The 25,908-nt window shown below is 37.4% G+C and overlaps 1 protein-coding gene across 1 annotated transcript in view; it reads right to left on the bottom strand.

The window, feature by feature from the left end:
• Positions 1 to 21,306, bottom strand: part of LOC129276396 (ATP-dependent translocase ABCB1-like) — a 38,203-nt gene extending 16,897 nt beyond the window's left edge. The window contains exons 1-16 of the mRNA XM_054912771.2: positions 21,248 to 21,306; positions 20,275 to 20,488; positions 19,758 to 19,818; positions 16,318 to 16,602; positions 15,334 to 15,467; positions 14,077 to 14,153; positions 8,462 to 8,556; positions 7,700 to 7,824; positions 6,119 to 6,235; positions 5,508 to 5,676; positions 4,832 to 5,068; positions 3,897 to 4,100; positions 3,220 to 3,390; positions 2,124 to 2,301; positions 914 to 1,041; positions 541 to 705 (exon numbers count right to left, since the gene is read on the bottom strand). Of these exons, the coding sequence (XP_054768746.2) occupies positions 541 to 705; positions 914 to 1,041; positions 2,124 to 2,301; positions 3,220 to 3,390; positions 3,897 to 4,100; positions 4,832 to 5,068; positions 5,508 to 5,676; positions 6,119 to 6,235; positions 7,700 to 7,824; positions 8,462 to 8,556; positions 14,077 to 14,153; positions 15,334 to 15,467; positions 16,318 to 16,602; positions 19,758 to 19,818; positions 20,275 to 20,488; positions 21,248 to 21,260 (2,373 nt within the window). The 5' untranslated portion in view covers positions 21,261 to 21,306. The remainder of the gene's footprint in view (positions 1 to 540; positions 706 to 913; positions 1,042 to 2,123; positions 2,302 to 3,219; positions 3,391 to 3,896; positions 4,101 to 4,831; positions 5,069 to 5,507; positions 5,677 to 6,118; positions 6,236 to 7,699; positions 7,825 to 8,461; positions 8,557 to 14,076; positions 14,154 to 15,333; positions 15,468 to 16,317; positions 16,603 to 19,757; positions 19,819 to 20,274; positions 20,489 to 21,247) is intronic.
• Positions 21,307 to 25,908: the final 4,602 nt, after the last annotated feature.

The following is a 25,908-nucleotide window of genomic DNA, read 5'->3' as shown; positions in this document are numbered from 1 at the left end:
GTAGACCAAACGGGATATAGACCAAACGGGATGTAGACCAAGTAGGATGTAGTCTAAACGGGATGTAGACCAAGTGGATGTAGTCTAAACGGGATGTAGTCCAAATGGGATGTAGACCAAACAGGATGTTTGTAGACCACACTACATGTAGACAAATCTGGATGTAGACTAAATTTGATGTAGACCAAATTGGATGTACACTAGTCTAAACGGGATGTAGTCCAAATGGGATGTAGACCAGACGGGATGTAGACCAGATGGGATGCAGCCCATGTAGGTGTGCACCAAGTGCAGGTACGGATCCAGAGTTGAAATTTTACGGGGTGCTACAGGATCCATGAGTTTTATAAAGGGGTGGCACGTCTTAACTGAAACTTGACAAGCAAAAAAAAAAAAAAAAAGGTTGTCACCTATATTTAAGGTCAATTCGTCTCTCTTTTGAAAAATCTGATGGGGGGCTAGCGCACCTTCAGCCCCCCCCCCCCCATGGATCCGCTCCTGAAGTGGTAATGTACATTAAGAAGGTGTCATGGTACTTACTGCAATGACCTCACTGAAAAGGATGGCAAAAGCTGGCATGGCAACGCCAAGAGCTCCGGCGAAGATACAACCAATGACGATGTAATACCACTCTGGGGAATTCAGTTTCAAGATTTCCAGGTAGCCTCGAGACTCCACCTCCTCCTCTACGATCTCTTCCTCTTCCTGTATTCAAATTAGAAACATCACATCATAATGTAAATGGAAAGTTTCAACTCTAAATACGGCGCAAGGAGAAGCTCTCTGTTATAGTAATACTACCATAATAAAATATTCTGTTGTCTAAGTGCAATACAACCCAACTAAACTAACTTAACTACTTGACTTAAATAACTTATCTGCTGTCAACATCATTTCAAGGAACAAACTTCACCTTGTCTTTTCCTTCCATTGCAGAACTGGTGGACATCTGACGGGATATCTGGCGAGACATCTGACGAGATGGAAGACGTTTGATCGATTCCTTTCTGACAGTCTCTTTGGATGATGTTGCGGATTCCTCTGTTGGAAAACAAAAATCGAAATGCATTTAATCAAGATCAATCCTAAACAGAATTAAATGAGACAAACAAGTAATTTAGGAAAAAAAACATTCAACTTGCATCATTGGCCCTAAGATTAAGGTTATTTAGACTAAAACTTAAATCTAGTGCCCATAAGAAATTCATAGAATCTAGTAATACATTTGAAAAATATAACCACTTTTAGGGGATTTACCGATAGTATGACGGAAAGTCCACAACCCCCCCCCCCCATCTCCCTTAAAACAATATAATATTTCAATATATGCAGATTTGACAATATATCAAACCAGGGTTCCGTAACAACAAGAATCGCGAAATGAACTGACCAATCAATATCAATGTGACACCTGTATTAGGTTTAAAATACTGATCAGGGACCTATTATTGCGGTTCTTTCATATTAGCAATTCTTCGCAAACCTTTGTTTTACGGAGCCCTGGACAAGTTAAAACAATAAGCATTCCACATTGTCAGGCAAAAATCAAAGTTTGTCTTTCATTATAATGACGATAAAATTAAAAACTCCATATTTCATATAATCAAGTATAAAAGAAATAGTGATTGGGTGACAACATCGGTTCCTTCAATTGCATACTGACAGGGATTGTGCATATAAATGTTTCGTTTATCTAAGCAAGACGTTAAAACTTAGTTTTTCATCAAATTTTTATGAAACTGTTTGTGTACATGTATATGCATGTTTGATTTCTCTCTCTTGATTCAAATGAAAAATTTGTTTGGGTAGATTTATGGGGGCGTCATGGTCTCGTGGTTATGACTCTTGTCTTTTAATCTGAGGGACGTGGGTTAGATTCCCAGCCATGTCATGTTTTCCAAGAAATTTACCCACATTGTGCTGCTCTCAACCCAGGTGAGGTGAATGGGTACGCAGTAGGAAGAAATTCCTTGAATGCCAGAGCGCTCGTAGGCAGCACAGCTACAGCCAGGGTAACAATAATAACATTATTGTAATAATGCACAGTTGAGTATATACATATAGAAATTCCACAATCATATTAACATTATCATTATTTTCCCTCTAAGACGCTTTTAACATACCAGCACCGTCCAGGGTCTGAAGTGTCACGAGCTGTTTGTAGACACCATCTCTCTTCATCAACTCGGCGTGATCTCCGTACTCTGCGATCTGACCTTCCTCAAAGGCGTAGATAATGTCAGCATTCCTGATAGTGGTTAGACGGTGAGCGATCACGATAGTGGTACGACCCTCAGAAGCCTGAATAACAAAGTGAGGAGTTCACAAAATATGTCAATAACCAAGCTCCATTATATAAGCTGTTTGACACCCACCTTGCACAAATATTGAACACATAATCAAATGAATGTATAACCCATGCTCGGCTGCTTGTAAGTTCTCTTACATTGCCAAACAACTAGGCGATACGACCTTCTCATCGATAGCCCCCAAAACATGGAACTTCCTGCCTTCTACATGGAAGAATTCCTGAACGCTTGCTTCATTATAGAAGTGTCTCAATGAAACATCGTAATCCTACTTATTCTAATTTTGCTATAAATCCATTTCCACATGTTTGCGATTTTGTTGTTTTGAATCTTTAGACTAGTAGCTGGAGTGAATCAGAAGGATTAAGAATCTTATTTAGCACCTATGTAAAGTAAGGCATGACAAACAAACCAGCTAAGACACCACACTAATTGGGGGGAGGTATATTTTCCATAGTTCTAAACTAATAAGGTGCAACTATTTCAGTAACTTGAAACAGTTATTATTTAAGAACCAATGACTATTCGCTTCATGAAATAGAGTCAAAATGTCTATTAAGGGTGACACGGCATTTGCTCCTGCAATAATTGCTCCGGGCATAATTTTGTCTAAGATGTAGGGTTAGGATTAGGGTTAGAGTTGCAATAGGGTTTTATGTTAGGTTTAGGGTCGGGTATAGTCTTTAAACCCAGGGTTGAAGTTGGTCATTCTAATAGAGTGCGGAATTCAGAGCAGAGCAAGTGTCATGGAACCTTAATATGGCTGTCCAACGGAAAGACAAAAAGTGGCCACTGTGGCCGATCAGACAGGTTTTCACTAACAGACAGGTGGGCACCGAGACAGGTTCGACTGTACTCCCGTGGAGAGTTGAGGAATCTGAAGCTTCACTTTCCCGCTTCCCTTTAATACCTTATCCAAAGCCTGCTGTACGACCTTCTCGCTTTCCCTGTCCAGGGCTGAGGTAGCTTCGTCCAGTAGAAGGATGGGTGGGTTTCTGACCAGAGCTCTGGCGATGGCTACTCTCTGTTTCTGACCACCAGACAGCTGCGCTCCACGCTCACCAACCATTGTATCATAACCCTACAGAAGAAAATGTTTCATAATTACATGATGTTGACTGGTCTTGATGGAGATATGGCATGCACTGCCCAAATTTTATCACAAATAATCACAAATTAGAGGTTTGAATGGTGGTATGGAAATCGCCGAAGTGGCTTACGGTACACCATGGTGTTGAGTCCTAGGAGGACTAAAATAAGTGGACAGAGGTAGGGAAGTGGATGGAGGAATGGAAGGATAGGGGAGAGAGGGAGGGCTACAGAGCGGGAAAGGAGGTTAGGGGGTAGAGAGAAAGAAAGAGAAAAGGGAGAGGGAACAGCGGCCCGTAGCACAAAGGCCAGTGATTAATCACTAAATGAAATGGCCTATCAAGATCATCGTTGCATGCACATTTTGCTCAATAGGCTGACTGGGAACCAATTAGAATTATTCTTTCATATTGGCGATAAATCGCCAAACCTTCGTGGTGCGGGGCCCTGGAGAGAGGAAATAGAGATTCTCTACCTGATGGTACGTTTAGATCATACCTTTGGCAGTTTAGAGATGAAGTCGTGGGCATTGGCCATCTTGGCGGCTTGGATGATCTCATCCTTGGTGACACCATCTCGTCCGTAAGAGATGTTGGTTTCTATGGAACAGTTGAAGAGGATCGGTTCCTGGCTCACGACACCGATGTGTTCTCTCAACCAGCGGAGATTTAGGTCCTCGATCTTATTCCCGTCAATCAAGATCTACATGTACAGACAAGATAAAGGAGACATTAAAGATACTGGTATGTGTACAGGAATGGTCATGCGGATGTTTAAAAAAAATAGTGAATGTGAATTCAAAATCGGTCGAAAGCTTCGGTAAAGGTTCAGTCATGTGACTTAATATAAATTATAATGAAGCATCAGCTACCATTTCAAATATACAAAAGTGTTAGGAGAGTTGCATCTTTTTCCTCCCTCTAATTCTTCATAAAATTTGAAATTTCCCTTTAAATCACCAATGCCCTCACTCTGTGATGGTTTTATTTTCCTTTTATTAAACAGGGCATTTTGATCACGATCACCACCATCACCCTTATACAAATCATCCCATGTATCCCCACCCCACCCCTATTTTTTTTCCTCCAAAATTTACGCATATCGTCTTGTGCATTTTGATGTCTTTTTGTGATATGAAAAATAACTGCTTGTAATAAATACATTTTTTGATTTTGTATCACTTTATTTCAATATTCATAAAGGATCAGATGACATATAAAATATAATAATTACATAGTAGTTTACAAACACAGTTAACAAAGGAAGTAAAAGTAGCCCAGGTCCTGGCTTATTATCAACAACAATACTAATAATAGGCATCAATATAGCACCATCCATTTAGAAATATCTGAGGTGCATTTCAATGTCTATTCATTCTATCATTCCCCCTTTATCTTTTATTTTCAATAATTATTAAATATTGATGCACTCACCTGACCACCCAGCTTCTCATAGAATCGGAGGAGGAGATTGATGGTGGTAGACTTGCCACACCCACTGGATCCTACCAAGGCTACGGTCTGACCCTTCCTGATACTCAGATCAACCCCTCTCAATACCGGTACATCGGCACGGGTGGGGTAGGAGAACTCCACCCCTTTGAACTCTATGTTACCCGTCATCTTATCCGGCCGCACCCCCTTCTTGGAGCGAGTGTCTATCTCTGGAGTCTGGAGGAAGAGCCAGAGAGATATGTATTTGAGCGATTCCATACAACATTCAACCATTTAGTATGTTCAAACCTCACTTTTCACCATAGACCTTATGCATTGACGTCATTGTGCTGCCATCTTAGAGGCTGAACACAATGCCTTACATACGTTTGTGATCTGCAGCTGGTGCATATCTGATAACTCCATTCACGCATATTCCTATATCCTCTAAGGGAGAGCGCTATGAGATCATGATGTCATATGCATGAGGTCTATTCTTACTTCTTTGCATGAATTGCTCAGGCCACAATTTATTTCAGAACAACATAACTTTTCACACAAACTATAAAATAAAAGTAAATTCATATCAGAAAGCGTCCACATATAATTGGATGTACATTTCTTATGGTGTTTCCCATCAAAGAAAATATCAAACAATGAAAGACTAGTGACTTACGGCATCTATGATGTCAAAGAGGGTAACTGCCGCCCCCCTTGCGGCCGTGATTGCTGTCATGGATGGCGAGATGTTACCGATGGAAAACGATCCGATCATGACGCAGAAGAATACGATCATGACGTCACCACCGGTCAGACGTCCATCAGCGACAAGTTTCGGCCCATACCTTGAAAAAGAGGGAGTTGAATTCGGATTGAAAGACAGCTGCTTCTGATTTGAATATTTTCATATATCATGTTTAAGTTTATATGATTCTAATTAAATAGATGACAACACAGTAAGCGGTACTTCACAAAAAATTAAGTGTGACCTTTAGTTGCACTTACATTCCTAGTTCCTTGCAGTATAAAAACATATGATCCAATCGGTCACATAAAGCTCAGGACGGATGTGGGCTTCTTCATGTAATTTCTAGCCCCCTAACATTTGGGATACATGCAGCAAAAATAGTTAACAGTGTCCCTTTCTTGGCAAAAATATGATAAAAGGCTTCACATAATTCTGTCACAAAAGGAGTGCACCAATATTACACATTCAATTAGATTTTATTCAAACAAAAATTAACGCAAACTGAATAATTCAATTGCACAGTAATGATGTGTACTTACCAGAAAGCGAGGGAATATGAACCAAACATGATTAACATGGTGATCCCCATGCCAACCCCTGAAGCCACGCCCTTCTTGACGCCTACATCCCTGGCTCCTTTCAGCTCCTTCTCATACCTGGAAGATAAATATAATATGTGACAGGATGAAGCGATGATTGGCAGAAAGTTTGGGAGGTACTTTGAGTCCATATACCAGGGGTTTTCAAACTTTTTCTTTGAAGGGCCAGATGAGACTCGAAATAAACCTGAAAGGGCCAGGGTGATGTGGATACTTAGAAAAAAAATGTGTGCGAAGTGCGAAGACCCTTGCGGCCGGGGTCCTAGATGCTCTCTGGGGCAATCTGGCCCTATTTTGGGAGAATTTAATCCAACAAATTTATAACAGTTTCATATGGAACACAGTCAAAATTAGAAAAGATTTCAAAATACAGCAAGAGTCAATAGTAATGACAACAAAATTGTAGTACTTTGTTAAAAGGAATGTAGATTGTACCTAATATGTCAATTTTAACATATACGTGGAACTGAAGGGACAGATAATGTTTTGTAATAGGCCTATCAATATTTTTTTGTAGTCAAAGTAGATTGGCCAACACATTGGCCTTGTGCTCGATTGCGGCAAAATGAATGCATACTTGTCTGTCCATTCTTCATGGAAAACACGATTTTCAGCATCAACCTTTCTTTTCTTTGCAGAATTTGATGCCATCTTGACCTGGCTAACAATTGATAATGACTAATGTACCTCTGAGAATATTCGCAGAACTGAACCGGCAATTAAGTTTACGTTTTAACCAAATTGATCGCGTGGTGGAATGTGTGCGCACTTATTATCAACGTTTGACGTGAAACTTCTTTCAATGTAGCGCTGCATTGGTCATCTAATAACAACAGACAGAAAAGACTCTACTGAACTTTGTTTATTATATCTGACTGCCATTACTTTTATTACGGTTTCATGGATACACAATGTAATCATATTGAGCTATGTTTCATATTGTGACTTAAAGGTGATTACAAAATATAGCAGAGTCTTGAGGGCCGGAGAAGCTCCGCAGGCCGGATCAGGCCCGCGGGCTGTAGTTTGAGAACCCCTGCCATATACGTTAACCACTTAAAATGCATTTTTTGTGTAATTAGCAAATGTAGAATTCCATCGATATATTTGTATTCTCACTTTTATTAGAAAAGTTAAGGAGTAGATAAAGGAGGAACATATTGTATGAAAATGGTGTTGATGGTGATGATAAAGATGATGAAGATGGAAGATGATGATGAAGAAGATGATGGAGACGACGATGATGATGATAATAGAAGATTATGGTGATGATGATGGTGGTGATAGTGATGATGGCGATGACGACGATGATGTAGATGATGAAGATACTGATGATGATAATGATAGCGATGCTGATGATAACGATGATGATGATCGTGATGACGATAATTAAAATGATGAAGATGCTGATAATGATTAACTATGATAACCATGATGACAGCGATGATGATGTTGATGTACATGTAGATGAAAATGGAGATGAAGAGATGAAGGTAAAGAAGAAGGTGTCTCTTCACGTACCTGGTAACCTCTTTCTGCTCTCCTCCAAACGCTATGACAGTCCTTACGCAAGACAGAACCTCCTCTGCTACACTTCCAGCTTGGGCATAGGATTCCTGCTCTAACTTTGAGAAGGATGTCAGGAACTAAGTGGGAAACACAAACATGTAAGATGTGTTATAGGTCCATTAATGTTGAGTTACATTAATTATAATAATAGGCATTTATATAGCGCCATCTATCTAGAAATATCCTATTCCAAGGCGCGTTGTTATTATTATTATTACCCCGGCTTTAGCTCGAGCTGCCTTTCAGCGCTCATGCATTCAAGGAATTAACCCATTCACCTCACCTGGGTCGAGTGCAGCACGATGTGGATAAATTTCTTGCTGAAGGAAATTATACCATGGCTGGGATTCGAACCCACGACCCTCTGTTTCAAAGTCAGAAGACTTATCCACTGGGCCACAGCGCTCCACATTGTACATATACATACATTTTCTGTCTTGTAAATAAAATCATGGAATACTTAATTTCAAGCTATATTCACTTCAGAGAGGCATCTACTACAATATGTTATTCAAGGTACTCTATGAAGTGCTTCAAACATTTTTTCATGCTTTGTACATGTATGTATTCTTTTGTCAATGAGAATATTACTTTGCAAGGTAAAGAAATGAACAAATAAGCAAACAAACATGTACGTACGCATTCTACATGCAAATCTGAAACCAATTGAGCCGCAAAATTTTTGTAAAAGTATTTTGCATCCTCGAAACTTACGTAAGCCATGAAGCCTCCAGCGGCTGCTAGCAGAGGGGTCATAGACAGAAGGACTAGCGTCATCTCCCAACTTTTCCAAAACGCTATACCAAAACCTACAACGAAATGAAATTTGGAAAAACAAATGATCATTCAATGCAAAAAACTAAATTCAGCTGTAGCCTGATAAATCTGCACAATCATTCTCAAAACATACAATCTGCTAGCTCATCTCTTCTTATAAATGTAATTCATAGGGGGTCACTGAATCACTCCTATGGAGCAAACTTCCACGAAACATCCGTAATATTTCTGCCATCAAATGACAAAAGAAAGCAACTCTGTGAAATGAGTTTCTTAGTAAATCAGGACAAATGTGTCATTGGTATATGTTGGAATATAATAGAGTTCATTGCTTTTCAAACATCTTTATTCCAGAAATTGGGGGCTATGTGACTCCAATTCCATTCACATCATGTAGAGCTACAGAAAATATCCTATATCAAAAAGAAATTGACAAAAACTGCTCCCTTTTGTCATGGGATGGCAGATGTTCTCTCTTAATAACACCTTCAACATCTCGCCAAAACCTGGTCATACAGGCTTACCAGTAAATGTAACTCCCATCCCTCTTTATGATGCTTCTACTTCATGTCTTTACTATGCCTTGCTTTGCTTGAGCATGTGCCCACAGTATACCGGAAATATTATCAATGTGTATGACAGTCATGTTTGGTTTATTAGCATGCAGGGAATGGATCTGGGGTACAGCAATCATAACTGATATAACTGTGGTAAATATACCGTAGAACATGATTACATGTATTTGAAACATTGAAATTGCTTTAGTACATCTGGGGAGTGTTTCATCAACATTTTCATCCGACAAGTTGTCAGATCTGACATCTTTCTCTGATGTTGATTGGCTGAGAGGTACTGTTACTATGGTAACTGTCGGATAAAACGTCCGACAAGTCCTTTCATGGAACGCTCCCCTGGTGGGATTAAATTTTGTGAATTAAAGTAATAACAAACTAAAGATTGGAATAGGCAAGCTAAATTGTCATTTTAAACTGGGGATTCTACATGATCATTGACTCGGTGACAGTGTATTGTTTTAAGTTTCCTCATACCATACCTGTTCCATAAAAATACATGTATAAAGAGCGAGAAAAAAAAAGCTGTGAACAAGAGTACTATAGTTTGTCAATGGTACATTAAAAAGAAGACCCACCATGACATAACATATTCTACCCCTACCAATACCATGCATGCTATATAATGAAAGGGCAAGCTTGCAATGCCCTCACAATTGGCCCTCAATATTGTGCTCATTTTTTGCAATAGAACAAAAAAGGATTTATTCTATTCTGCCTCTGTTCAAATAAGCCTTCTTGAATCCTTTGTGACATTAATTTCTCTCTAAATATTCTTAATTTAGACTCTTAATTGGCAATAAACCCAATACCACAAGAGGTAGTTTACATGTACGAGGCAATTTTTCCTGTTAATTGGCAATGAAGCACGTGAACCCGCATGTTATCTCAGTCTTGTCAACAATATTAATCAAGATTTATCTGATACTGTACAGGTACATGTAGACTTTGTTCTTCCGAACTTTACATAAGTACCCACCATTTCAACATCTTGCGCAACTTGGTTAAATTTTCTATTTAAGGGCAATCAAACAAACAATTTTATTTAAATCTATTGAAAAGCAGAAGGGAATGATGAAAACTTAAATACTTAGACTTAAGCCACTGATCTCATTCATGCACACACCACTCTTTTTTTTTATAGATTGTAACCTGAAAGCTTCCTGTGGTATCACAAACTGGATTCCAAGTATTGAATTTCATGCATTCACATAGTAAATTGTATTATGCTCCCGCTCCCACCCCCCCTCCAAAAAAAAAATTGATGAAATGTTATTCCAACTATATACTTGCTATATATTTTCATTCTTATTATTATTATTTTTTTTTTTTTTTTTTGGGGGGGGGGCATTTTCTGTGCTATGTTTGTGTCTGTTTGTCTATGTCTGTGTTATGATTGCACTGCATTCCCGGCCATTTTAAGATTTACATTAAAAAAATAATACGAATCATTTCCAATGTCAATTCTGAGTAACAGACACATAATTTCCATTTATTACCTGCTCAAAGTCATCTTCAAGAGAAAACCAATCATCATCTTACCATGATCAAATAACACAATACAATACAATCAATACGATTTCAACAATGCATTATTAAAGAAAGACAGCTCAATTTATAGAGAAAGGTGCCATATTCATTTTATGCAGGTCTACACCCTTGATGATTTGCCTTTGCATAAGACTCAGTCAGAAGTCAAATATTTAAACATACCGACCTGTGTACATTTCTCCTTATCTCTACACAATAAAAACATGGCTATAAAGGGGCTGTCACACAATGAAATTTTAGCCAGCGGATGCTAACTACTGTAGGTTTGGCCGGATCAAGCTTTTTTATTCTTCACATCAAGAATTGCACACTACATGTATGTGAAAAATAAGAATAATCTAGTATGTACCCACCCCCTATCGACAGCTACCTCCATGTACATGTAGACCATACCTACCTACCTACCTACATGTACCAACTCATACCTACCTACCTTCCTCTTTAATTGTATCTACCTACCTACCTATCTATCTATCTATCTACATGTATCTGTACATGTATCTATCTATCTATCTATCCATCAATCAAATTACAACTCACACAAAATATCAAGAATTCACACTATTTATCAGGTATTATTTGTGCTGTTAACAAAAGGTAATTATTGATAAAATGGGATTGACAATAGTACATTTATCGGCAAAGTGTGACAGCCCCTACAAGATTGCACATTATAAAGAATGACCATATTTGGACATGTAGACAGTGTCATGCGATGTTCATGTCAGTATTTGCTGATGACTGGAATAAGGCAGGAAATGGCGATCTCTAATTAGTTTTGAGTGAAACGTAGTATTTGATTAGGGCAAGAGTAATTTTTTGTAAGGTAGCCGGGTTGCTAGCACTGGAGAGGTCATACAGAAGTAGGACTTTGTGAAAAATCCCATCACTTCTGTCAATCAGAAAATATGTGACCATTCACCTAAAAGACCACACTAAATCGCAAGGGAAATTTCTTTGCAACAGAACAAATAAAATGTCTCTGCTTCAAAAATAAATTTTTCAACCTTAAAAAAAAAAATTGTCTGTAGTTATTGCTATAATTATAACATGATAAGTCAATTTTGAATATATTCAATACTGTACTTGCAAACATACATGTCATATAATCTTCGGGGGGGGGGGGGGGGTGGGTGGGTTGGAGGTGGCAGGGGAAGGGGAACATTTTCATTCCAACTAATCTTTTTTCTTTTTACTCAATATCACTTGCCATATTAGGCATTCATTCACCCTATTTTTTTCTATTTATCTTTTTTTCATTTATGATTTTGTTACTCTCAAATAAGCCTGTTCACGGTTGTAAACTGTGCACGAGCAGAAAAAGGTCATTGGAGACAACCATGAAGGTGGCTTTCAAATTCACTGACATAGGCATTTGTGATTTCATGAGTATTCATGTATTCCTTTCAAAATATTTATCACATCCAAGCTGAACTTCCGCTGAAGAGTAATAAATAGAGCCTTCATAATCACTGGTTTTGACAGTAGCCTATTAGTCAAATGTGCCAAAGGCAGACAATAAAACAGATTTCCAAACTTTATCCCTGATGTACCATTCTAGTCACCTGGACTATACAATGCCTTTTGTTCTTAGAATTTGAATACTCTACGGTAAAGCTTACGCAACATCTACATTTGAAAATGATAGTGCTTATCCTAATGAAAAATCACAAAGGTCATTTGAGAAAAGTTGATCATGAGCTAACCGTGAACTGGCTTATTCATTTCATCATTGATTGCATCAATTTCACTTCATCATTCATTTCATTTATTTCATTATTAACTCATAGACTACTGAATTCTGTCATTTTTATAAGCTTTTTACAGGGATCATCTGGTTCCAGTGGGCAATGGGTTAGCTTGCAGAGTTTTCATTAGAATCTTCAAATTGCATTTCTTTCCATGAAGTCAATTCCAGCCCATCCCATCCGCACATAACATGCACATACTGACTACCCCACTCCTCTCTCAACAAGGAACCCTTCAATCAACGGAGCCAAGCCTTTTGACATGGTTTAAATACTTGCGAGACACAAAATGTAAACAGTCCAGCTTGCTGCATTAGCAAGGAAGAAATTGATCCTCACATCATCTCATACAGACATTGCACAAGCAACATAAATCAGTCACTAGCCTGCTTTTAATTAGCTCTCACAGATACAACAGCACGGCTGGTTATTTGTAATCGACCATTTCTTCAACCAAGAAAGATGTTTTAATGCATGGTGATAAAATTAAATCAAAGTGTTTTTTTGCAGACGAATCTAGTTTGTGTATGTGCGAATATGATCTATTATGTGCTTCTATGCTAGGATTTCTAACGAAATAGGAGAGCAGCTTTTTACCAAAGGATCTCCGTTCCGTGAGAAAATGGAAATACTATATTAAATATAAAGACTTACAAGTAGATGTATACATGTATGTAAATCACCAAATCCATTCTGTAGAGTGCTCAAAGGGCAAGAATAGCTAACTATATATATCGAGAATTTGCTTTGGTCTCGTATGATTGAGGTGCAGCATCATAATATCATATAAGTGTGACTTTGAGAAAAAGAGAGCCTGCAGGACGTAGCAATATTGTCCAACTCCTTTATTAGGCCAAGCTTTCGACCGTGTAACGAGTCTTCCTCAGGGCTTTGAGGGACACAAAAGAATACAAGTGGAACGCCTCTGGCAGTCTCGCCTGCATTACGCAATTTGATATAGCAGCAGTGCTGCCTTTGAAAACAGCTAATGAATAATAATTCACAAAAGAAAACTAATATGATAATGAAATATGTCCATTCACCCAAAATGACCTTTGACCATGATCATGTGACCTAAGACATGTGCAAAACAATCACTCATACTTGATTGCCTTTATGTCAATGTTTCATGAGCTAGATCCATAATTTTTTAAAGTTATGATGCCAATAAAACACATGTATACTCCCAACACTGCCAGAGGTCATTAACCTTTCAATGGCCTTTGATCTTGGCCATGTTCCTGAAACACGCACAGGGTATTCAGGGATACATTGCTGTTTTTATGTCCAAGTTTCATGAACTAGATCCATGAACTTTGAAAGTTATGATGACAATTCCACAAATACCTAAATGACCTTGGTCATGTGACCTGAAACTTGCACAGGATGTTCAAGAATACTTGATTGCTCTTAAGTTTCAAGAACTAGATCCATAAAATTTCAAAGTTAGCTAGATAGGGTTAAAGGACTCAACAAATGTTAGATGTACAATTTTTTTAATTTCCTCACTCCTCAGGATGTTGCCCATTTGAAGAATAAAGAGGATCACATAGGAATACAAATTATCTATTGTCAATAAAAAGGGTTAATAACAGAAAAAACGACACATTTTCATGAAACTTTTTATCTCTGACTCGACCAGAAAAAGAGAGGGATAAGAAAATGAATTGTTAATACTCACCAGCCAAGAAGAGAAAGAGATATTGAATACAGAGAGCGATCTTATCACCAATTCCTTCTTTCACTCTCTCCATATCACTGTAAAGGAAGAAAGGAAGAATCATTTAGAAAGGAGAGGGATGAGAAATATCTAGTAACTCCTAAGAGCGGTGCCACTTAAAGGGATCGTTTAACTTTGTGAGCAGCTGATTAAAAAAATTCTCAAACTGAGACGAAACATGTGTATGAGTGCATGTATTTGTCCTCAAAAACCCTGAAACAGACCACAATATAGAATGAAAAACTCTAATTTAGATACAAGTAGCAATTTATTAGCTTGATTTTGAGAACCGTCTAGTAGACAGGTTAAGCTTATGACCAGTTTACTCCAATTCAAAAAGTCTGTTTGCTATTTTGACTGCATTCTCTTGTGTGTATCTCCTATTTACACACACACACGCTATTAGCTGCACTGTACATTCAGTGTATACCTAGTACACACTGTATGTAGGCCATGCTGTGTTCATCTAGTTTGTGTGTTGTGGTGCACAGGATCACTGTATACACATAGTCATTGAAACCAACTCCCAATTATTTTCAAACTTTGGTTTACATCTTTAAGGTTTTAAAATTGATCCTGTGGATATAATACTTTGAAACTTTTGGGATGGTATTTTTACACTATAAGCCTAATGTTTAGCCCATTTTCAAGAACCAAAATGAGAATTTTTTAAATCAGAACAAAGTGAAATGATCACTTTAATGTAATAGGTTTCCGATTCATACTTCCCCTGTTCAGCTAAACATCATTCTATATAAAGCAAAAATTTAAAGTTGATCCATTCTAAGCAGGGTAAGAAATAATCTTCATATTTTTAGGGGCTATCTTTTTGTCCACACTGGGGTGATTGCAGAATTTTGGGGCTATTTCTTTGATTTTAAGGGCTACCTTTTAGGGAAATCAAGCAATTATGCAGTAAAAGCAAATATCATTATTCTGCCATATAGTTGGAATATTGATTATTTGATTTTCTAACTAATCTCGAATATTGTTTGTGACAGATCTTGGGGCATTTCTAGAAATGTTGGTCACCCCAAAGCATAGGTTTTGGGGGAATTTTAGGGTCTGCCATTTCATCGCCCTAATGTATCCCCTAGGCTGTTTCTTAGATTATCTTAAGACAAGATTATTGTACGTACCAATTGTGTATGGTGATTATAACAAATACTATTTTGAAAAAAAAAGAAAAAAGATTAAACCAAATTCTCAGATACTTACTCAGCCAACCTGGACGTCAGTTCACCACTCTTATGAACATCAAACCACTGGATTTCTTGATGCAAGATGGCGTCAAAGAATGCCTGGCGAATCTTATAAATCTGCCTCTCACAGGCGAGTGTCCACATTGAAGTCTATAAAAAATGAAAATACAAAATGATGGTGAATTACAAATCTTTTATAGATGCTAAAAACATTTTTGTACATTCCAGAATATAAGATTTTTCTTACTCTGATCGATATTAGATTCATGTCATGAATCCATTTTGACTCCAGAGTTTATGCCATTATTACATCACAGGGTTCCCAGCTTTTCAAGAAAACAAAATTCCCTGATTTTTCCCTGATGTAGTTTAAAAATTCCCTGATAATTATTTAAACAAATTCCCAGTTTCGGATGTTTTCTAAGTTGTTGCAGTGAATTACATGTATTTTCAGTATAAAAACAATAGTGTAAAACTCATTAGTACCATTATAACCAGCCATTCAATGGGTGTTGTTTTGATATGCAAAAAATATAACAGAGTCTGACTGACTACTTTGCTTTCGACTTTTGGGCTGCTCAAAATTCCCTGATTTTTCCCTCATTTGAGGCATTTTCCCCTGATTTGAGGTATTTTAAAATCAAATTCCCTGATTTTTCCCTGACTGGAAAAAAAGTAAAATAACTTTCCCTGATGGGCTGGGAACCCTGACATCAGGCTCAATTTTCATAAAGATTTATGAAAACAAATGGACAATTTATATAACTAGATTTACTATCACACAATCCAATAGGATGATTTCAGTAGCTTTGAACCGTTATTGGAAAAAAAATCATCCAAAATTAAAAAAAATTATGATATGCAGGGCCTACTGGAAGAACAGCTTACAGCTAAAGTGGCCACCCTAGGAAAGTACTGAAAGTGTCATTAATATTATTATAATTTTTATTATTATTATTATTATTATGAAACAACTCTAAGATCAAATCATCCTACTCACCTGAAGATAGGCAAATACCATAACACCCACACCAATGTAGGAAAAGATGACAGCATACTCCTGCATGGTGTCATCAAATTCCTTTCCTGGATCTAAACCCGGTGGTAATGTTGCATCTACCGGGATCGCCGTTAAATTTGTTATATTCAGTTTGTCGAAATCAACAAATTGGTCGATGAGTCCGCCAAAGACGATGTTGAGCACCGGCCAAGCGCAGCCATGGACACCGGCGGCAAAGCAACCGATGAACATGAAGAGGCCATCTAGACCGGTAGCGTACCGGAACTGTGGATAAAGAAAGGAACACAAAAAAAAGGTTATACAAATACATGTATGAAACAGAGATGAGATGGTAGTTGATAGTATTCTGCAGTAAAAAAGGATAAAGATGATAAATAGGGGTAGCATTGATAAAGAAAGGCAATTAGTGAGTTAATAACATATAGCTTATATTAATCTAATGCTGTCAAGCCAACAAAGGCTGGATTCACTTAGAGAAAACTAAATGAAGGTCATAGCTGCAGACACGAGCACTTCAAAAGAGGCCCCTATTACAAGTGCTATTAAATGTCAGAGATGATGCTAAATAATAATGAGAATGATAATGACATTGATGATGATAATGATATTGGTGATAATGCTGATGATGACATTGATGATAATGACAAAAATGATTGACAATGATGACAATGAAGATTATAATAGTAATGATGATGATGATGAATTTATAATAATGATGGTGATGATGGTGATGACAATAAAAAGGATGATAATGATGATAGTGGTGGTGATGATGATGAAAATGGTGATGGTGATGATTATGACAACAATGATGATAATGTCGATGATCATGATCATGATCAGGGTTGGCACGTTTTAAACGGTGTGTTTTAAAACGCGTTTTAAAACACCCGTTTTTTTTACAAAAAAAACGTGTTTTAAAACACCTCATAGACTTGTGTGTTGTAAATTTGCATGGGTCATGGGTGTGACTTTACATGTAGATGATTTTTGAAAAAATACTTTTATTTCTTAAGTGGTGTATTGTTTTCTTCTAACTTAATAAAACTCTTTCTCTACACCACTCTCTTATCCTCTTTCTCCCCCCCCCCCTTTATTCTCCCCTTCTCCATTGCTTTGTTATGTTCCTTTCTTCCCAGTTCAATTTTGCACATCAATCCATATTAAGAATATTCTCATTTTAACAAACATATCTGAGTGTTGTGCTCATTTCTTGGACAGGGAAAGAAACACTATTTAATATAAGCTCAAATACATGTAATTGCAGTACTTGAATGAAATGGAAGTGTTGCACAAGCATAATAGGCCTAATGTAGACTGTAAAACTTACATCGTACTCTAACTCTTGAGGTACACACAAAAGCAGGTTAAACTTTGCGCTTTGTATTGATGAACAAAATAGTACGGAAGATGTTGATCATCATGGTAGTACAGAATCGGTAAAGGAAATAATCTGTTGTCTCATGATGCGGCAAACTGAAATTGCGACGTTTTGACTGCACCTGCTAGTCTTCGTCAGGCATGCGCTCCCTACGACCGCCCAATACTCATCGGTGAACCGCTGGCAGCCGACGGTATTTCCCTGACGTCCACATGCCGCCCACCGATTGCACCGTCTGCGGCTTCTGATTGGTCGGTTGCTCTGACCAATCATAGTGTGGCGGTTCCGGCATAAAAGGTGCACGCAGCGATTGTCCACTTCACTGCCTGACAAAGACTAGCAGGTGCAGTCGAAACGTCACAATTTCAGTTTTTGCCGCATCATGAGACAACAGATTATTTCCTTTACCAAAAAGTACTAAACAGTATAAGATAATCAGCGAGCAAATCTTATAGGACAAGTCTACCCCAAGAAAAAGTTAGATTAAGTAAAAAGAGAAAAATCCAGCTAGCAAAATTTCATCAAAATTGGATGTAAAATAAGAAAGTTAAGATATTTTAAAGTTTCGCTTAATTTTGCAAACAGTTATTCTGGTCGGTATGCAGATGAGGGGACTGATGACATCACTCACTATTAGTTTGTATTTTCATTATTTTCTCCTCATTGTCATGTGAAATAAAGTTGGTCATTATTTTCAAATCTGTAAAAATTGAAATATTGTATTTTTTATTCAAACATTAAAAAAAAAATGAGTGAGTGAGTGACATCACCGACTCTCATTTGCATATCACTGACTTGTGCATACAATTGTTATGTAAAAAATAAGCGGAACTTTAAATCCGATTTCGATGAAATTTTCAGCATTATGCTTGTTTTATTTTTCTATATTGATTTAATCAACATTTTTCTGGGGTGGACTTGACCTTTAATCCTAACATTGTAATCACAGGGGACCTTAATGGCCCCCCTCAAAACTTTAAAATGATAAATCCATAGACATGACAGGGCCATGCCATATCATTCAAGACTACATTGTACTTTTGGGATGCATGAATGGGTATTCGGTTATGATATTACACAACAAGTGCATGTCAGATCCCCGAATTGCTCAAAAAAAATGATTTCATGTATAAAGCGAATGCAAATTCACGCCAAAATTTGTATCTGTAACATTATTTGTATTTTTGGTAATATTGGAAAATTATTGCCAATAATTTCCATTAAAAAACAAAAAAGTAAAAATGTGCATAATAAGTATTAAAAAAAAACATTTTTTCACTGATTCTTTAATCCAAAATGCATTTGATCAGAATTCCCCAATAAAAAACAGTTCAAGGGCTTTCTTTATATTACATAGATTTAAACCCAAATTTATATTTCATTAATGCACTAAAATTGGCATAATTGATTCAAATGAAATAAAGCATATTGATTTAATGAAATTAAGCCTCAATACCCTATAAATATGTCATTTTCTTCCATTGTGCAAATTCTTCTGCCCCCTCCCCCCTAGATTGACAAGACTCAAAATACCCGAGACTACTTGTATGTGTACATGTATGAGGAATAAATTTACAAAATGTCAACTTACTTTCTTTTTTTTTTTGCATTCCATTTCTATGATTAATTTTTGGGGAAATATGAACTTTTCTGTTGGAAATTCAGTACAAAAAATTGTAGTCATCTCTTACTTACTCCAAAAAAGTATTTCAAACATCAAGAGCTTTAAATCATCCTGTATTAAGGGTATGGTTTAATTGATTGACCGAAAATTGCATCATTCGTTGGGAAAAAAACGTTTTAAAACGATTTAAAACGTTTTAAAACAATAAAAAACGTTTTATTTGTTTTTTTTAATAAAAAACGTTTTTTATCACAACCCTGATCATGATGATGATGATGTATTGATGAAAATGATGTTGAGTAGTTACATGTTCGATAATGGCAATGATGATTATGATGACGATGATGATGACGAGGAGGATGATAACAATAGAGAAGATAGGCTTAACTTTAATTCAAAGTATGGAATACTCACCAATCTTGTAAAAGGGACTTGTGGCTTCTCTTCTTCTTTTTCCTTATCTTTCTCATTAACCCTGCAAAAAATAACACGAAAAGCAAGAAGCGATTATAAGTGCAGTGCACATCCTTAACCACAAAGTTAACCCCCCCAAAAAAAAAAACACCATATTTTTCATATCAAATGGCAATTATTTTTTATGTGCTCCATGTGTACATTTCACGCCAATATCAACCTACATATAACATACATCCCTCATAAAAAATGAAAAGGTAACTTGTAATCAATAAAAGCAAGAGCAAGCCCCCCCCCCCCCCTCCAAAAAAAAATCCATTAAGATTGCCCCTTCCAATCCCCAGCCCCTTCTAATTGACCATAAGAAATATCACTGAAAGTAAGTAAAATCACACATTATGCTGTTACCATGGCAATGCAGGAAACTGGGTCTTGCATGTCTTTACCCCAAGACCAATGTTTGCGCTAACTTCCATAATAAGCATTGGTCAAGATCAGAGGAAGTAGTAAAACTCACTTGTCTTCTGCAGCAACAGTTCCATTTTCAGCACCTTTACCATTTGTTGCGCCGTATTTTCCGTTTTTGAACTCGACCTCGGTGCCATCGAGGCCTTTGGTATCACCGTTCTCCACCACCATCACAGCTTGTGTCTTTTGGGGCGATGTCTTATCGGTCGTTTCTATTTTGATTTTGTGTTTGTGGAGCAATGGGGTGCCCTCGCGTGGTTCAGCTGTACAGATATAACAAAAATAGCAAATAGACAAGACAGTTTAACATTTGGTACAAAATATTTGCTCTGAGTCAAAATGTGAAATATCTATGCTAATATCCTGGATGTGTTTCACAGGATTTTTCAAGCTTCCACATCCACCTTTTTTATACATATTTTCAAGATTACAGTAGGCCTAAAGGCTATAGAAGATTCAAGAAATTAAAAGTTGAACAGTTGGCCTCATTTATGTATTAATTAATATTCCCATAACAAAGCACGACATGTCGGTAACTCGGTATTCTTATTCATTAATAGCTCACATGCTATGGAAATGTCTAATTTGACTTTAATACTAGATCAAATCTGCATCTGTTCCCTCACTTGTCACTGACACTGGATTACCTAGTCCTATAGGCTATAGATTTCAATTCCAGAAATTTTTTTTTCTTGTCCAAATTTCAAGATATTGACTAGGATCCATGGTATTACCCTCCCTTTGTCAACTACTCAATGATTTCAAGATAATTTCGGAAATTCAATGATAAGTTAAAATGACTTTGTCAGGCACCAGTGCCCAGACCCAGTGGAAGAACCACCCGGTATAGGTTAGACACCAATGACGTTGTCAAGACCGCCAGCAGGCGCGGCTCCTCGACGGCGCCCTGGCCGGACTGCTGGACGAGAGAAGACGCTTAGATCTAGGCCTAATACTACTACTAGGCCTAGATCTACGCGCGCCTAGCCTAGGCTTAACTTTCAAAACTATTTCACATTCACCTGATTTATCCATGGTTGGTGTAATTCACAAGAGGCAAATTACGAGGCGAGTTAATACAAGTGAGTTTTCCTCTCCGTGCATGTGCCGTGCCCTAGGGCGCGGCCTAGAGGACCCAACTGTATATTAAAGCTGTTGTTGACCAACCCCAAATTTAAGAAACCAGCCTTGATTCACAATTGGTCGGCAAAGCTAAAAGCAAAAGGTACACAATGACTCACGACAAGCAGCTAGCTGGGCTGTTCATCCGGCCGCGCGGCGCGGCTAAAGGCGCGAAGCCCGCGCCGCGGTCTAGCTATTCAGGAGGACCGAGCGAAGCTAGCGCAGCGGACCCGCCCCCCTTTTTTTAGTCTTTGGTGATGAGCTCGATCCCTCCGAGATTTATTTGAATCAAAGTTACTTTAAGCCATTAAAAGTTATAGGACCTAAACATTTATTTACACATTATACATCGAAATATATTCATTAAAAAATCCGAGTCAAAATGGTGGAAAAAATACTGAATTTCAGGCATTTAATTAATGTGACGACCTCAAAATTAATGCAGCCTTTCTCATCAAAATCCCCGTACCGGTATCATTCAATCTGAAATAACTGGCCGAGGGGTTTTCCAAGAAAATAATATATTCCTCTCAAATTAATGAGATTTTGGCACACTTACTCATTACGAATATTATAAGGAACATTAACAACTGAATTTATTTTGAAATTGAAAAAAAATCATGATTAATTATCTTAATTCTTATTGTGCCCCCACCAGTTCATCATCGGATCCATTTTCTAATTAAAATTGGGCCTCTACAATCTAAATGACTAGTAGTGCGGTACCGTCAATTAACTTTTATTTGCTTAAATACAACACTAGATTTAAAAAAAAAATACAAATGTTAAAATCACCAGACAAATTTAGAACTGATTACGGTACTTACTAGCTCTTAATTGCTGTTAACAATTTACGTTGCTTTGATATTCTATTAAAAATAATGAATGAATTGTCACATTTTTCATCGACTTTGCTTGAATAATTGAAAATGCACGCGTCATCGATTATTAGCGAGCATTTATTTGCAACCAAAGTTTGCAACTAGTGGAGCGGTTATGTGACAAAAAATGGCCAAGATGCTCGGATCTGGCAGAAAGTGTGAAATTTGGTACACAGGGGTATTTTTGGGCGCTGATTTCAAAAATTGCCGGCCCCAAGCGATTTGACCATCGGGTCGGCCGCCATTTTGAAATCCAAGATGGCCGCCATGCAAAATCATCAAATGTCATTTTTTTTAGTTTTACATGGCATGTGACACTGAAATTTGGCATATAGGGGTATTATGAGGCACTGATTTCAAATATTGCCGGCCCCCAGCAATTTGACCATTTGGTCGGCGGCAAAATGGCCGCCATCTTGAAATCCAAGATGGCCGCCATGATATATTATTGCAATCATTTTCTCGAGTTTTATATGAACTGCGGTATTGAAATTTGGCATAAAGGCTTAATTTGGGGTGCTGATTTCAAATATTGCCGGCCCCAAGTGATTTGACCATTGGGTCGGCCGCCATTTTGAAATCCAAGATGGCCGCCATGAGAAATCATTAATGTCATTTTCTTGAGTTTTACATGACGTGTGACACTGAAATTTGGTATGTTGGGGTATTTTTAGGCACTGATTTCAAATATTGCCTGCCCCCAGCAATTTGACCACTTGGTCGGCGGCTGAATGGCCGCCATTTTGAAATCCAAGATGGCTGCCATGAAAAATCATTAAATGTCATTTTCTTGAGTTTTACATGATATGTGACACTGAAATTTGGCATATAGGCTTAATTCGGCGTGCTGATTTCAAATATTGCCGGTCCCAAGTGATATGACCATCGGGTTGGCCGCCATTTTGAAATCCAAGATGGCCGCCATGAGAAATCATTAATGTCATTTTCTTGAGTTTTACATGACATGTGACACTGAAATTTGGTATGATGGGGTATTTTTAGGCACTGATTTCAAATATTGCCAGCCCCCAGCAATTTGACCATTTGGTCGGCGGCAAAATGGCCGCCATCTTGAAATTCAAGATGGCTGCCATGATACAATATTGCAATCATTTTCTTGAGTTTTATATGAACTGCGGTATTGAAATTTGGCATATAGGCTTAATTTTGGGCGCTGATTTCATATATTGCCGGCCTCGAGCGATTTGACCATCGGGCCAGCCGCCATTTGAAATCCAAGATGGCCGCATGAAAAATCATTGAACTCGATTTCCTTGAATTTTACATAATATGTGCCACTGAAATTTGTAGTATATCGCTATCTGGGTGAGTTCATTAAAATAATTGCTGGCTCCAAGCAATCTGACAATTAGTCGGCGGAAAAAGGGCCGTCATCTTGAATTCGAAGCTGGCTGCCATAGAAATATTGCAATTATTTCGTTGAGTTTTATATGATCTGCGGTATTGCACTTTGACATATAGAAGTAGTGTGGGGAGCTTATTTCAAATATTGCTGGCCCTCAGCGATCTGATCCCCTGAGTCAGGGTTATACGGGCCAAAGATATTAACCCATTTAATTCTCAATTTTTAATTTTGATATTGCTTATTGACAAAATTGAATGAATATGATTGATAATCACTGATTCTAGGGAGGGTAACTTTACTGAACTTCCTTTTTTCAAATTGGGAAGATATATCACCACTTTGGAACTATTTTTATACTGGCGGAAGAAGTATTGCCATTTTACAGTCTCAAGTGATGAATTTGATCCTGTCAGGTGTAGTCTTCATAAATGCCGATTTATTTTTAAAATGAGCTGGTCTAGGTACCCTTTCTGGTCAGATATGGAATGTCAGACATGTATCCTATCCACTGGACAGGTAGTAAACATTCAATTCTCGAATTTCATCCTTTTTTTTTTTTAGAGCGCCTCTTTAACACACGAGTCTATGGGAAATGTTTTAGGCCCGTGATACCTCAGCTGCAAAATGGCAGCCATCTTGAAATCCAAGATGGCTGCCATAAAAAATCATTAAAAAAATAATTATAACGAAGGTATTATTTTAAAATTTGGCATCTTGGGGTATTGACATTTCCCTCAAGTAATCTGTCCAATAGATATGCTGAAAATGGCCACCATCTTGAAAATTCATTAAAATCATTTTCTTGAGTTTGAAATAATTTGAGGCACTGCATTTTAGACATACAGGCAGTTTTTGGCCTGCTGGTTTTAGAATATTGCTGCCCCAGTAATTGATCCACCGGGTCAGCTAAAAATCACCGCCACTTTGAAATCTAAGATGGCTACTACGAAATATCTTTCAAAAATGTTTTCCTGAATTCTACATTACCTGTGACACTGTAAATTGGTACTATGAAGCAAAAACTTGTATTGTATGTTAATTTCAAATATGGATAGATAATGAACATAATTATAACACATAACACACTTTATCTGCCATTTTAAATCACACAACATAATGGGGCAGCTGCTCGTACAGTATATGACGTCACAAATCAAAAACTTAAAATTCCAATATCTTTGATGGATTTACCAATATCCTTTTTATATCATATTTTCTTGTGTTTTTACAACAAACTTTTCTCCGGGGTGAACTTTCCTTTTTAATGGATAGAGCAACGTCCGATGTGGCGCTGCTAAGTTGCTGCCGGGCTCATGCATGATCTACAGGGTATGGGCGAAATAAATTTTCGGAGCATTTCTGTTACTGAATTCTATTTTGAACAATAAAATATGTATTATTATCATCCATCATTAATATTAATTTCATCATCATCATCTTACCACTATATAACCATCAGTACTTCAAGCCTGGAGCAGTTTTCTTCTTGTCGATTTGTAATAAAATATCGCAATTATTGGAGCAATATTCTGAAACCAGCAGGCCAAAAACCTGCCTGTATGTCTAAAATGCAGTGCCTCAAATTATTTAAAACCAAGAAAATTATTTTAATGAATTTTCATGACAGTCGATCCACTCTAGATTTCAAGAAGGTGGCCATTTTGCAGCATATCTATTGGACAGATTACGTGATACTAGACAAAGTGATTTTTTTTCAATGATCTTTTTTCATGGCAGCCATCTTGGATTTGAAGATGGCTGACATTTTGCTTCTGACTCAGGGGATCAGATCGCTGAGGGCCAGCAATATTTGAAATAAGCACCCCGCACTCCGTCGATATGTCAAAGTGCAATACTGCAGATCATATGAAACTCAAAGAAATAATTTACAGCCTCTCAACAGAAAATGATTGTTCCGGATGGTTATTATTCAACCAAAGCCACCTCAAATGTGTAACTGCAGAAGAAGCTAGCTGTTTGTGGATTATGGTGCTTCATACTTACGTAACATCTATATCAGCAATTAAGGGTGCCAAAGTATCATAATCCTTGCAACGGACAAAGATGTGGTTGTGTTGGATTGTTTTCAGTGCCAATACAATGGGTTTTACTCACCATTATAATGTTGTACATCATTCAAACTTGGTAACCATATTGGAATTCAAAATAGCATCTATTTATTATGTTTTTTTCATTGATCAAGGATGCAAAGATCAAGTTTTTCTCCAAATTCAAAGTGTTACAGGCCATACGTAAGACTTGAGCAAATTATCTTTCATGGCGGCCATCTTGTATTTCAAAATGGCAACCAAAC

This window comes from Lytechinus pictus, chromosome 14, assembly GCF_037042905.1.
Source record: "Lytechinus pictus isolate F3 Inbred chromosome 14, Lp3.0, whole genome shotgun sequence".
Classification (NCBI taxonomy): Eukaryota; Metazoa; Echinodermata; class Echinoidea; order Temnopleuroida; family Toxopneustidae; genus Lytechinus; species Lytechinus pictus.
The sequence above is the reverse complement of the archived record's forward strand: the minus strand, read 5'-3'. Positions and strand labels throughout refer to the sequence as shown.